The 14,705-nt window shown below is 34.1% G+C and overlaps 1 protein-coding gene across 1 annotated transcript; it reads right to left on the bottom strand.

Moving 5' to 3' along the window:
- Nucleotides 1-11,839: 11,839 nt before the first annotated feature.
- Nucleotides 11,840-12,373, bottom strand: LOC131393017 (keratin-associated protein 13-1-like). The gene has a single exon (XM_058523390.1). The coding sequence runs from the start codon at nt 12,329-12,331 to the stop codon at nt 11,840-11,842; it is 492 nt and encodes a 163-aa protein (XP_058379373.1). The 5' UTR covers nt 12,332-12,373.
- Nucleotides 12,374-14,705: the final 2,332 nt, after the last annotated feature.

The following is a 14,705-nucleotide window of genomic DNA, read 5'->3' as shown; positions in this document are numbered from 1 at the left end:
TTCATTGAGACTTTACCATGAGCCAGAATCTATGCTATGGAAATACATAGTTGAATATATTTTAAAAAATAAGATTACATTTGTGTATTACTCCATAATGAAAACTAGATTAAGAAAATATGTGATCTCTGGTCTAACTGAACTGAAAGTCTAATATGGAAAGCAAAAGCTAAACAAATAATTATTTAATTACAATAATAATGAGCAGTGAATGAGTTCTTGATGCTAAGAGTATGTTATTATACATCAAGGAAATTTCACCTTGTTAGAGGTCAAGACAGATTTCCCAGAGGAACGGCATTTGAAATAAGTCTAAAGAATAAATAGAGAATAGATAGGTGGGGCTTGGAGAAGAAGTGTTTTTAGGACCAAAGTCTTGAGATGTGCGTTATAAAACTGAAAGCCATTTTGGCTGGTTGTTGAGGGAAAAGGAAAGAATGACTTGAACTTAGGCCAGAAAGATTTTGAGGCCATTCCTTGCAGGTCCTTAGTGGTTTAATTCAGGATGGTACTTTCTTCTAAAAGCAAAAAGAGTAATTGAATGGTTTTAAGCAGAGGTATAAGATTGTCTGATTTGTTAGTTTTTTAAATCTTTTTTATTCAATTAGTATGTTCATACAATGAAATGAACAGATTTTAAAGACAGAGACTGATGCTTTAGACAAGTATATACGCCTACGTTACAACTACCCAATCAAGATATAGAACATTTCCCCATCCTAGAAAGTATCTTCGTGCTCCTTTTTAATCAGTCCCTGCCCCCTAGATCCAACTACTGTAAGGATTTATTTCACCATAGAATAATTTTGCCTGTTCTAGAACTTCATAAAAATTAGATCATACAGTATGTTCTCAGGTGTATCAGCTTTTTTCACTCAAAATAATGTTTTTGAGATTCCCCATGTTACTTAGGTTTTATTTATCCTATTTGTGTGCAGTGTACCCTTGTGAAAATATATCACAACGTGTTTATTCCTTTAGGTGTTGACAGACATTGAATTGTTTCAAGATTTAAAAAAAAATTTTAAATCAATAAAGCTTCAATGAACATGGATTGTTCCAGTCTTCTTGTGGACATATGGTTTTAGTTTTTCTTGGAGAAAAAACTCTAACTGGAATTTTTGGGGCATAAATGAGCATCTATTTAACTTCATTAGAAATTGCCAGTTTTCCAAAGTTAGTTTTATCATTTACTCTCCGACCAGCAATGCCTCAGAGTTCTAGGAGCTCTAAATCCTCATCAACGTTGGACGTTGCCATCTTTCTTTTAGCCATTTGGTGGATATAAGTGGTATGCCATTGATTTTAAGCTGCATTTACTTGGTGAATAATGATTTTGAGCAATTTTTCTTGTGCTTATTGGCCACACCTGTGTCTTCTTTTGTGTAGTATTTATTCATGTTTTTCCACAGTTTTAGAATAGGTTTGTTTTTTTCTTTAATATGTTGGAATTCTTTCCCTACTCCGAAAATAAGTCCATGGTTATATTTACTTATTGCTAATAATTTCCTGTTTGTGACTTGTCTCCTCATCTTCTAATGGTGACTTTTGATAAGCAAAAACTTCCACTTTGAGGAAATCAAATTTATCAATTATTTTTCTTGCATAGTGTTTTAGTGTGTTGTCTGAGAACTTTTGCCTACCATCAGGTTGGAAAGATATTTTCTTAATTTTTTTTCCTAAAAACTTTAAAATTTCAGGTTTTTTTTGTAAGGAAGAGCAGCCCTGAGCTAACATCTGATGCCAATTTTCCTCTTTTTGCTGAGGAAAATTGGCCCTGGGCTAACATCCGTCTCCATCTTCCTCTATTTTACATGGGAAGTTGCCACAGCATGGCTTGACAAGCGGTGCTGCGGTGCACACCTGGGGTCCCAGCCAGTGAACCCCAGGCCGCCAAAGCAGAGTGTGTGCACTTAATCACTACACCACTGGCCGGGCCCCTAAAATTTCAGCTTTTAAATGTAGGTCTATGATACACATCAACACATTTCCTTTCCTATTTTTTTTTAGTTCTTTACATGTATCCAGAGATTCAAATACTATTTGTTGAAAAGACATTTTTTCCCATTTGAATTGATTTGACATCTTTGTAAAAAAAACAAAAAATGACAGCATACATATGAGTCTATTCCAGAACTCTATTCTGTTCCATTGATTAATCATTTATGCTTATCCCAGTACCATAATACCCTAATATATCTTTATATTAATTCCTGAAATAAGATAGTGAATGTCTTCCAATTTTATTTCTCTGTTTCAAGATTATTTTGCCTATTCTTGCTCCCTGGCATTATATAAATTTTAGAATCAGTTTTCCAATTTCTATAAAAATGCCCACTGGTATTTTTGTTCAGAAAGTGTTGAATCTGTAAATTATAGATAATGAATATCTTTCAATCCATGATATGTCTTTCTATCTATTTGGGTCTTATTTGATTTCATTATGCAACATTTTATAGTATTAAATATGAGAATGTTGAATCATAAATGTATGCCTTGGATTATACCTTTTGTGTTATTAGAACATATTTTAGACTTAATTTTTTATATATTTTTGGTTTACATATAGAAATAAAATAGATTTATAGTAGTAATTTTGTAGATCTCTTAGGATATTTTTTATGTAAACAATCATTCTCTCTGTGAATAAAGAAAGGTTGCTCATTCCTTTGCTCTTATTTATACCTTTTATTTGTTTTTCTTGCCTTATTGCTGATGCTAAGACTTCTAGTACAATGACCACTAGAAATGTTACTGTGATTGATTTTGCGTGTGCAGACGTGAGTATGTAGTGTGCTACTGCCTCTGCTCACAACAATTAATAAATATGTATCTTTTTAGTTTTATGAACCTGTTGTTTATAGTATCAAATTATATCTGACCAGAGAAATGAGTGAAATTTGATTGATATTATTAATCTAGTTCATTTAGAAGGCATTTGCAACAAAACTCCTTCTCTTTCATCCCCAGTGAGCCTGGGAACTCCATTTTCAAACTCTTTTCAGCTCAGGCAATGGGATCTTTACACATAGCACTTTACTAATGGAATTCTTTCTAATTCAAGATTGCCATACTCACTATACCATCCCATTCCTATCACCTCACTCTAAATTTTCCTGTAATTCAGCCTAGCCTCAATTTCAGAAGATTCAAAGAAAACTTTCACTTGGTGATGGAATCATTGGGAAAATAGTATTTAAAAACAAATGTGAAAGTTGGGATTATCTTAAGTATCAAAAACATAAGAATTATGAAAACAGATAAGGGGAAGTATAGGAAGATAAGTCAAGTGACCAAAGCAGAGAAGAAAAATATACACTTTGTGTTCAGGGAAGAATTGATGTTCAGTTGGTTTACAGTAAAAGGAGAGTTTATGTAAAAATAGGAGACAGAGATAGTAATATAGGATGAGTACATGTGGATATTCTGACTATTGGACCTCGTTACTTATAGATTTTATCATTCTCACTCAGATTAGTGCAATCATATTCTATTTGGATATCCTTGCTCCAATTTCCACCCTAAACAAGCTATTTTTACTCATTCTCTAGATTCAGCTTTTAAAATACTTTCTCTGGGAAGCTTTGTTGACTTCTAAGATAGTTAAGATCTCATTCTTAAGTGTACTTACATGTTGAGGAATTGCTAATTCACAGCTTTAATCACTGTTGTACAACTAAGCAGTTATTTGGTTAACCTTGATAGATGGTAAGTTCAGAGAAAAAGGAACCACATTTTTAAAAAATTGTTCTTAAATTTTCTCCTTATAGAATAGCACATGAATGAATGCATTCTCCTTGAAAAAATATAATAGAACATTTGTTCATCATGCATTCTCTCAGAGCAGAGCAGATTGGAGCAGAGCAGAATGAATGTTATTTTGAGAACTGACTGATATCGACAGGATGTTTGACAACGCACTACTGAGGCGTGACTAATAAAAAATATGGGAGTTAAGGTTGGGGGGAACAAAGCTGTTATCTGTAATCACTAATGTGACAAGAATAAATAAATAGAACTTGGTGAAATCAATTGCATAGAAATGACACATGATGAGTTTCCTGGGAAACTGAATATATTAATCCCTAGAAGTCAGAACTTCATGCTGGCTGGTGAAAAGATGACTGGCAATTCCTGGAAATAGCTCCTTGGGCAGCAGGAGCTTGGGACTTGAATCCCTGAATTGAAAATTCACAGAGCCAGTGGGTGTAACAGATGGGCAAGGAATGCAGCAGGAGGAAGCTGAAAGTCTGGTATGGACAGAACCTATGAGAGAGCTAATGGGAATCTGGTAGAGAGCGCGTCTGCCTTTGTAGCGAACTGGAGACCTGGAATCACTGTTGTTAAGTTGCTGGCATATAGGGAGAACTTCGTCTTGATTCTGGTAAATTCAGAATGTTGCAAGAGCCTTGAGGGGATGGGCTGGCTGTTTCTGAGCAGCTTTTGTGTGGAATTGGGGCAGTTTCTTGAGATACAATGGTAAAGTTTTTATACTTTGATATTTACATCCTTAAATGAGACATTATTATATTTAACTTCAGCACCAGTTGCGATTTTACAAATTTAGTCTCTAACATTGTAATTACTCGTTGTGTATGAGTACCTCATTATATTGCTGTGTAAGTACTGTTGAATCCACCTGATTTATCCTTAAAAGAAAGCTTGCTTTTGAACTTGAGTATTTAAAGGGGCCAGAGAACCACTTTCATATCTGAAATATGCAGATAATTTTTAATCATCAGAGATAGCCTCGACTTAGCCAAAAAGTATTCCTCCACACGAACGTAATTTTGTCTACCTTCTGGATCTCTAAGACGGTTGTGGCCCCCAAGTGGGAATTTGCAAGTATGGATAACTTAGATTATTATATTTTCAAAAATCATGTTAGTTATAAACAAAATAAGATTGAGTTCACAAGGGAGCACCTGACATTGTCTTTTTAATATCTGTCAGAAAGCCAAATGGAATTTTCTATATTTTCTCTCATTATTTCAATCCCTTTAGATTTCCTAGTAACACTCTAGAAACCGTGATTATTTCCCGAGCAATCTGGTGGTTACGAAGGTGGTGGTGATAATGGGGAGGAGGAGAAGAAAGAAGAGGCACAACTAGAGGGGAAAGAAGATGAGATCATATGTCACTGTTGAAACTGCATTAAAATGAAACTTAGGAACCAGAGGTTCTATTCTTAGCCTTACCGTTAACTTGCTACATGAACTAGAAACTAACTCTCCTATGTCTCAAGTTCCACATCAATACAATTAGTAAGTTTAATGGGGTGATTTATACAGTCAGTTATGCCTCTCATATTTAATACATTTAGGAAGAGAGTGGGACTTTTTCACTTTCTTAAAGAAATGGCACCTTTGGCAAGTATGTGATTCTCTTTGATCCTCTGTTTTTCTCACGTGCTAAAAGGACCTTAGACTATAATGCATGAATCCCTCACAGGTGTTCTTGGGGATATAATGAAATAACACATAGGAAATTTCTTTAAATATTGCTTGGCTCTACACAAAGATATCATTTTGTTGTGTTTGGCTCATTTACAACAAGCCATATTTTTAGCAACTCATTATTTCCTGAAATACTATAGTTATAAAAGCTTAGAAAGTAACCATAAAAAAAAAAAAAGTGTGTTCAATTTCATGGTGAGATAGAACTGAAACAGATATACGGCTTGCTCTAGAAGCTCATTTTCAGTTACACTGAGTTTGAGCCTTGGGAAAACACCAAGATGAAACTCACACCTTCTCAACCTACACCCATACCTCCTAGGTTCAGTGATAACCTCCCTACACACCACACACTTAGAGAAATGAATCAGACTAGAGACTGGTTGTTGTACTGCAAAACTCAGACACATTTGCCAACCCGAATGGAGAGAATTCAATTCTAGGTGCTGAAAGCTCGTAGACATTCTTTTCTCAATTTTACAAACTTATACTAGTCCTCTATTTACTTGTGTTTTGTCATATGGACCAAACCATATAAACTAAATTATTCCTTGCTTTCTATATTTCTGGTGTATGTGTCAACTCAATTTCCTCCTTCTTCCAGGACAGGCACGTGATCAGTTGTTCATTGAGTAAATTCACCTCTCCTCTGCTCCTGAGATTTATAGTTAGAAAAAGTTGCGCCTTCCAACTATCAACTTCCAGGAAATTACCACTTTAATAGAGTTAAAACTCTAAAGATATTAGTTAAGACCTTCCATACACTTAGGCTTTCAAAGCCTATTCATAGGGAAATATTGATCTTTTATTTTAATCCCATAAATACACAACAAAACAAAATTAGAAAATAAACAGATGACAAATCATCACATTATTTTTGTATTAAGGAGTTTATTACATTTAAATCATATGAATTTTATTTTGAGGAGAAAATCTATTGAAATAAATTCTATCACAAATGATGACATTAGACTTTAACTTTGGGTTATTATTCAGTTTAGCAATACATTTTTAAAAAGTAAAAAACCAGTAGAGATAAGAAAGAAACGAATTACAAATTTTTAACTTAAAAAAATCTCACACGATTGTAAATTAATCAATATCGTTCATAATAATCCAAACAAAGAAAAAAATACACAATGGAAATTGGGAAATATTTTGAAATGCATGATAATGATGATGCAACTCAGTAAAATTTGAGAGAGACAGCTGCTTAGAAGGAAAATTTTAGATTTTAATGTATATATATGAAAATACAAGAAAGCCTAAAATCAAATTTTTAGTACTCTACATGAGAAATCTAGAAAAAAGAATAGCTATTGAAACCAAAAGAAATTTTAAGGTAGGAAATTATAAAGATAAGAACAGAAATCAATGAAATAGAAGCCCAACATAAGGCAGAGAAAACCAATAAGGTCACAATTTGGATTTTGTGAAAATCAGTAAAATCAATCATTTCAATTTTTAAAAGAAACATCACGTAGGAAAAGAAGTCATCAATAGCTGTACAAAATTTACATAATTATTTGGAAAAAACTTCTTTTTTTATATTCCAAAGCAGAATTAATTTTTCCTTCATTTCCTCCAGCAAGTAAGGTAAGTGTCTTAGCTTTCCTCGTTCTTCCTGTTTTCCAAACGCTTCTTCAAAATAGCTTTCACAGTAAACTTAAGAGTAACCACACAATGAGAAGAGAGCAAAAGTGGCAAGTTAATATATTTGTTTTCAAACAGTACAGAGTCCTAGTCAGATCTTTTGCACCAACCATAGAGGCTTAGAAACTCATTCTTTTCCAGTTTGTTTTCATCTCTAATTCTACGTTTGTATTACAGTGAATGATGAGTGTATCAGTTGAAGGAGACTTTCCATGTACGCAGATCCCGGTAATCCAGCCCCAACCGTGTGTCGGTTGGGTCTGTGCAGTGCGGGCCTTCGATGGTAAAGTTTTAAAAAAAGAAAAAAAAATTGAATTGTGTGTTAACATTATACAAGTGGGCAACTCTCAAAATATATGTGTTCTTTACTGTGGAAATATTGACTTGCAGTTTTTTTGTGTGTGGATCTGGATTCCTGAGATACGGTTCCAATTGATTTTGATCTGAGGAGTGTTATCCGTAGATTATAGTATCAACCTTTTCAACTGTACCCACTTCCTCTAGAAATTGCTAACCAAATCAGACAGGGTCAAATGAATTATTTTATAGATAATTTTTGAGGATACAAATATTCTGAAAAGGGTTTTATTTTTCTTTCATTTTTGAAGAATATTTTGAACTCATATAAAATTCTAGGTTAATTTTTTTTTTCTTTTCAGTCTTTTAAAGATATCATTCCATTTTCTTCTAAGGAAATTATCTGTGTTTCTTATTACTATTTCCCCATATGTAATATTTCTTTTTTCTTCTGGCTACTTTTAAGATTTTCTTCTTATCTTTGCTTTTCATCAATTAAATATGATGTGCCTAAATCTGGGTTTCTTTTTATTTATTCTGATTCAAATATCTTAAGATTCTTGGATTTGTGAGTTGGATATATATATACATATATATATATATTTTTGCTATTGTTGGCTTAGTTTTTGTCAAATGTACAAAATTTTTGACTATAGTTTTTCTATTTTTTTCTGCCTAATTTTTTTTCCTGGGACTTTTGTTACATAGTTTTTAGATTCCTTGATGTTTTTCAACAAGTTTCTAAATCCTTACTCTGTCTTTTCTGTCAATCTTTATTTCTCTGTGTAGCTTAGATTGGATAATATTTTTATAAAAAATCCACCTTCAAGTTCACTTACCCTTACTTCTGCTTTGTCAAATATTCTTTTAATCATATTTTTACTTTAAATCTTTGACTTTCTGTTTGAAGATACCCACTAGTTTTTTATTATTTTTATTTCCACATCTCTTAAAATTTCCCATATGATTATCAATTATATCCATCTTTTTCTTAAATTATTCACATATTCATCATAGTCATTTTAAAGTCCATGCCAACTAATTCTAATATTTGTATTAAATGTGAATTTTTTTCTATTGATTGTTCTTCTTTTGCTTGGGCTAATATTTACATGCTCTTTGAAATTTTTTGTTTTATTGCATTACAGACATGGTGTATAAAAGAACCATGGATTATGGAGTAGAAATATTTATATTTATATACACATATGATTGTATTTGTATACATGCATGATTATATTATCGATACACATGTACACATAAAAGTATATGTATGCAAATATTTTGATTTATTGTTTTCCATAGAATGTAAATCCTTTCTTCTGCATGTTAAAAAGGTACAAGGCTGGGGCTGGCCCAGTGGCATAGTGGTTAAATGTACACGCTCTGCTCAGGCGGCCCAGTTCAGATCCCGGGCGCACACCCATGCACTGCTTGTCAAGCCATGCTGTGGTGGCATCCCATATAAAGTGGAGGAAGATGGGCATGGATGTTAGCCCAGGGCCAATCTTCCTCAGCAAAAAAAAGAGGAGAATTGGCTACAGATGTTCAGGACTAATCTTCCTCACACACACACATACAAAAGGTACAGGGCTTATCTGTAAAATTCCTCAAAGAATTGAGTTAAGCAGGCACTGACTCCAACTTTGATCAGCTTGACTGCACCTCCAGTTTGGCTATACTCCGACCACATATGCTATCACTTTCTGATCTGAGCTCATTATTATATTCTATATGTCAGCTGGGAGGGAGGTTGGTCCATAGTTTCAGACTTTTTTAGTTTGCCTTTGGATTCATTTGAGTTTTGTTCCTTTTAGTATTGTATTTTATAGTTTTAACATTTTCATGTTCATTTTTATATATTCTAGTACTCTGTCAAAATTCTTAAACTTGTCTTTAATTTCTTAAGAATAATTACCACAATTATTTTTCTGTACATTTCTAATATAGCCATTATCTGGATCTGCTGTAGGCTTGTTAGTACTCTGTGTTGGCTCTTGGTTTGGTCTTTTCTTGCCTTTTTGTAACACTGGTAATTTTTAATCAATCACTATAGAAAATTTGAGGCTCTGAAAGTGTCTACTTGCAGAAGAATTTACTTTGGATGTAGCAACCTGGGGTAAGATTACAAGTACGCTCACATCATCAAGATTGATGCAATTCAAAGTTTGGTTTCAGTTCCTATGAAACATAATCTATGTATACTTACCTTAAAAATTCTAGAAGGATCTTTAAAAGCCTAGAATGTTTCAAAAACCTGGTCTTCAAAAGCCTAGAATATTTTCCTGTATTCCCAGCTTCACAGAAGTCCCTGGAATCTGATTCTGCTCATTCACACCATGAACCCATTAGCAATTTTAGAATAAGTAGACAACTCTAGGAAGAAAGCAGCCTAATTATGAATACTTCTTTTGACTTCAAACCTCTCCTAATTTTGATCTGGTAGTTCTTAACCTGATAGTGCTCTAGTGTTCACACACAGATTATTTTATCCAGTTTTACTAGGGTTCTTATTGATAGGGGTGATTTGAACTACCCAGTCTGCTACTGCCAGAAGTCACATTTGGTAAATAATTTCACATTAAATTTCTCTATATAAGGGTGGCTGGTAAAAGTGTTTATTTTGTGATATGTGCAAAATTATTTAGAATACACAAGAAAGCTGTGGTGAGTGTTATCACTAGAAATCTGTCAAGTAAAGTTAATAGGTGGATATGAAACCCACGACTATGATCATTCAAAACTCAGACTTTAAAATGATGGAGTAATATGCAACCATTACCAATGCCTAACCCCATTTACTAAACATACTCTCCATTCATTGTAAATTAACCATTCGCTAAACATACCAGATAACTTTACGCTCCTGCTTTGTTCATTCTATTTTATCTTCCCCAAAACTTCCTCTATTCCATTCTATACTGCATTCTGTACTACTCCTGTTTCTTTCACAAAATTGTGAATATTGATTTCTCTGTAGGACTGGAATCTTTGGCCAGACCTTGGCTCAGTGATTTTCCATTGCCTCATGTTTAAAAGAAATGTACAGAAGCTGACCCTGTGGTGTAATGGTTAAGTTTGGTGCATTCCACTTCGGCGGCCTAGGTTTGCCAGTTCAGTTCCTGGGCACGGACCTACACCACTTGTTAGCCACACTGTGGTGGCGACCCACATGTAAAAAGTAGAGGAAGATTGGCACAGATGTTAGCTCAGGGCTAATCTTCCTTGGCAAAAAAAAAACAAAAAAAAAACAAAAAAAACAATGTACATAATGTAGCACATATTATTTATTTTCCTCTGAGTGCTGTTTAAAATTCTAAAGAAATAATGACTTGACAATCTCTTTGAATATTTATTTAGCTCGACATAAAGATAATGTCTTTTTATTATGAAATTTGTCTCCCTATCAAACTGTGTCTGACATAGCAATGTATGGTTTTCTGGACTATGTGGCCTATAAAAGAGTAGCATGTAACCATAAAAAATAAAAATAAAAGATCTCCATTTTTTTGCTGATATAAAGGCTTGCAATTCTCAGCCATATGTAGTTTGAGCCATTGGAAAGCAGAGAGGTAAAAACCCAAACATCTTGAACCAAAAATCTTTACAACAGGAGTAATTGGCTTCCACTCCACAAGCGGTAAAGAAATGAATTCCATGGGACAGTATCCACTGGGATTAAGGGATTTGGTCACTTTTACCAACTAACATCAGACGAACTTATTGGAAGTTATTCAAACATTATATTTAGTATTTTCGGCAAATGCACAGTCACAAGTTATATTTATATTTAACTTTTGTTTCACGTACAAACCTAGCAGTGTAACTAAATTTTATTCTTTCTCTCTGCATTCCGTATGTATCCACCATCTTTCATGCTTTTCTCCTGTGAAGAGAGATAGAAGGACTCACATAGTTTAAAGGATTAGGCTTTCATAGGTCTTGATTTTTATTTATACAAAGTTTATATAAAAAGGCAAAAAAAGATCTAAAGACCAAAAATTTTACTTCAAATCCCCCAACCTCTAGGATTCCAAAGCTTGCTTTATGAAACAAATTAATCTTTTATATATATAAACCCAATAAATAGTAAAAGAAATTCCTGTTCGATAAATAAGTGACAAATAATAATAACAACAACATATATGGATGCCAAAATAAATGTGTTTATTTAATTAAGATAATTAGATTTTCTTAATTTTTGAAAGATATCTAATAATTGGATGGATTCCATCACCAATGCAGCTATATGATTTAAAATTTAGCTTTGTTACCTAGTTTTACATTCTGCAAGAACTAATTTGTAAGTTAGGCTGGGTGACCAAAGAGTGGGTGAGCAATTAGTCTTTGGAGACCATGAAGAGAGTTGCTGCTTGTGAGAATAAAATAGTTGACATTCTGCAAAAAGATCTGGACACTCAACAAGTTAATCTCTAGAAGCCTGATCCACAGATCGGCCGGTAGCAAAATGGCTGGAGATTCCGAAAACCAAAATAGATTGGACGGCAGAATCTGGATCCAGAGCTCAAGGTAGGGAAGCTACAGACTCCATAATGCAGTGATCTGAAGCCACTGGATCCATAGCCCAGTGAACAGGAACTTCTAGAGCCATAGCCTAGACAGCCCAGAGACCCAGTATAAACTGACTGGCAAGGTCTCCAGAGTGTGTAGGTCCTTGGGCGGTAGCAGGATGTCTGGCAGGGGCTGGACACCACACAGGACGTCTGGTATCTGGTGGGCTCCCAGCAGGTCTTCTGACAGCCACCATAGAGAGAGGAACCCAGCTGGCAGGTGCTAGGAGAGTAGAGAGCAGTGCTGTAGACCATGTTGCTGGGGTAGGAAGAGCCACAGGAGGAGCGTAGGTAGCGCAGATAGCCCCCAAGGGAGCAAGAGGAGAAGTTTCCAGAGCAGCAGTTGTAGGACATGTTGACAGGAAATGTGAGTTCAGCTGAGTTACACTGAGAAGATTCTGAAGTTGATTTCTACCTCCAGGTCTGTGGCATTTATACACTCTCAGCAGTAGGTGTTGAAAGCTACAAGGGCATCATTCCTACATTTGTACTCCTTCATTTGCATAGCATTAACTCAATCACCATTTCTGTAATTGCAGCTGCATAGTTTCCTACATATTGTATTTATGGGTGCTATAATATTTTTTGTTATAACAGGAAGCCAATAAACTACTCTTATGTCAGAAATTCTATGACCATTTTGCATTAATGACCATCTCATCATTGTCAGGAATGTCCTTCTTTTTCTTCCTGGTATATGTTGCATATGTATCTGATTCTAGCCTTGCCTGGGTATACACTCGTTCTAGGGGTGGAGATTGAAATGACATCATCTTTCTTTTTTTCTTCTGTTTGACGAGAGGCATAGATTTGACCTTGATAAAAAGCCTTCTAAAGATTGAACCTACTTATGATCATTCATCCTTATTCTCCGAAATTATTTTCCAAGTATTAAATATTAATGCAGAGTATCTCATATCCAATGGAGAAAGCCCAACAAAGTTACAAATTGAATGCAGGAAGGCTAGGAACAGAGGACAAGTATTTGGAAGGAAGCTACAAGAACAGTAAATTGGAACAGAGTTAGAAATGGAGACCAATCTGAGCCCGTGAGAAGAGAATCAAAGAACACGACTCTATTGAGATGAGTGGAAGAAATAAATGATGGAAGGCAGAGTGAGACATTCAAATTTCTCCTCTACTTTATTTTAAACTTATGATTCATTGAATTTAAATGCTATTCAAATCAAAACAGTTCCAAATGGATAAAATTTATAAATGTTAAATGGATTTTGCCTTTTTGCCATCCATATTTACAATACATCCACTACATCTCTAGAATAGTCCCAGTCAGGCATTGCAGCCCCATCAAGTCCAATGTAAGAAGGTTGTTTCTTTAAGGTTATTTCTCCAGTGCAGGATACCTGAATATCTACTTCTAATGAGCTCTTTAAAGTAGACACTAGAGGACTTTCTTCAGGTACAAAGAAAATATTCTCAGAAACATGGAAATGCCAGAAGAAATGAAAGGTAAATATGTGGGTAAACATAAATTACATTTGGATGCAAATTTTACAAAACAATAATTAAAATCATTTTTGGTTTAAAAATATATAGAGAATTAGGGGCCAGCCCGGTGGCGCAAGTGTTTAAGTGCACACGTTCTGCTGCGGCGGCCCGGAGTTCGCCAGTTTGGATTCCGGGTGCGCACCTACGCACCGCTTGTTAAGCCATGCTGTGGCGGCATCCCATATAAAGTGGAGGAAGATGGGCATGGATGTTAGCCCAGGGCCAGTCTTCCTCAGCAAAAAAAGAGGAGGATTGGCATTGGATGTTAGCTCAGGGCTGGTCCTCCTCACAGAAAAAAAAAAAAAATATATATATATATATATAGAGAGAGAGAGAGAATTAAAATGCATAAGAATAACTATGCCTAAAAAGAGAGCAATTGGATTTAAGGTGTTCTAAAGTTTTAGCATTACTAGGGAAATTGTAAAATAATAATTTAAATTAAACAGAGATAAATCAAGAATGTATGTTGAAATTTCTAAAATCAGTAAAACAATGTAAATATTACATTAAAATGGGGGAAAATGTGAATATTAAAGTTTTTATGAATCCTAAAAAAAAAAAAAAGGGAAAGGAAAAGTTACTTAAAATATAGATCAAATAATAATCAAATTGTAAGTTAGTAGATATAAACATATATACACATGTACACACGTACATATATGTATGTGTAAATGTATACATATATACGAAATATAAAAGCACTAAAGAGTCCTATACAAAGACTTAGAATGACAGAATGAGTTAAAAAAAGAAGAATCACAATATCCTGCTTTGAAGAATAAACAATCAAAATAAAACAACATAGAAATATTGAAATAAATGAGATATATCATCTAAAACAACTCAGAAAGAAGCTAGCTTTATTAATATCAGTCATAGAAGATTTACTAGGGATAAAGATGTTCATAATTTTTAGAATGATGTGAGTTCTCCAGAAATGTCACACTCACAATGCTTAAAAATGTAAAAGAAGAAGCCAAAAATTAGTTATCATATAGAACACTTCACCAACATAAGAAAATTGACCAAATCCACATATTGGACACATTGCACTCAATGAGCTCAGCAAACATAATCATTTGAAGTGCACATGGAATTTAACTGAAAATACTCTACACCATAAAGCCAGCCTAAACAAATTCATGTGATCATAATAATTCATAGTATATTCTTTAACCATAGAGAATATGTTATAAGCCAGTGAAAAATGACAACT

Source organism: Diceros bicornis, chromosome 27 (assembly GCF_020826845.1).
Source record: "Diceros bicornis minor isolate mBicDic1 chromosome 27, mDicBic1.mat.cur, whole genome shotgun sequence".
Classification (NCBI taxonomy): Eukaryota; Metazoa; Chordata; class Mammalia; order Perissodactyla; family Rhinocerotidae; genus Diceros; species Diceros bicornis.
This window is presented reverse-complemented; position numbering and strand designations above follow the sequence as displayed.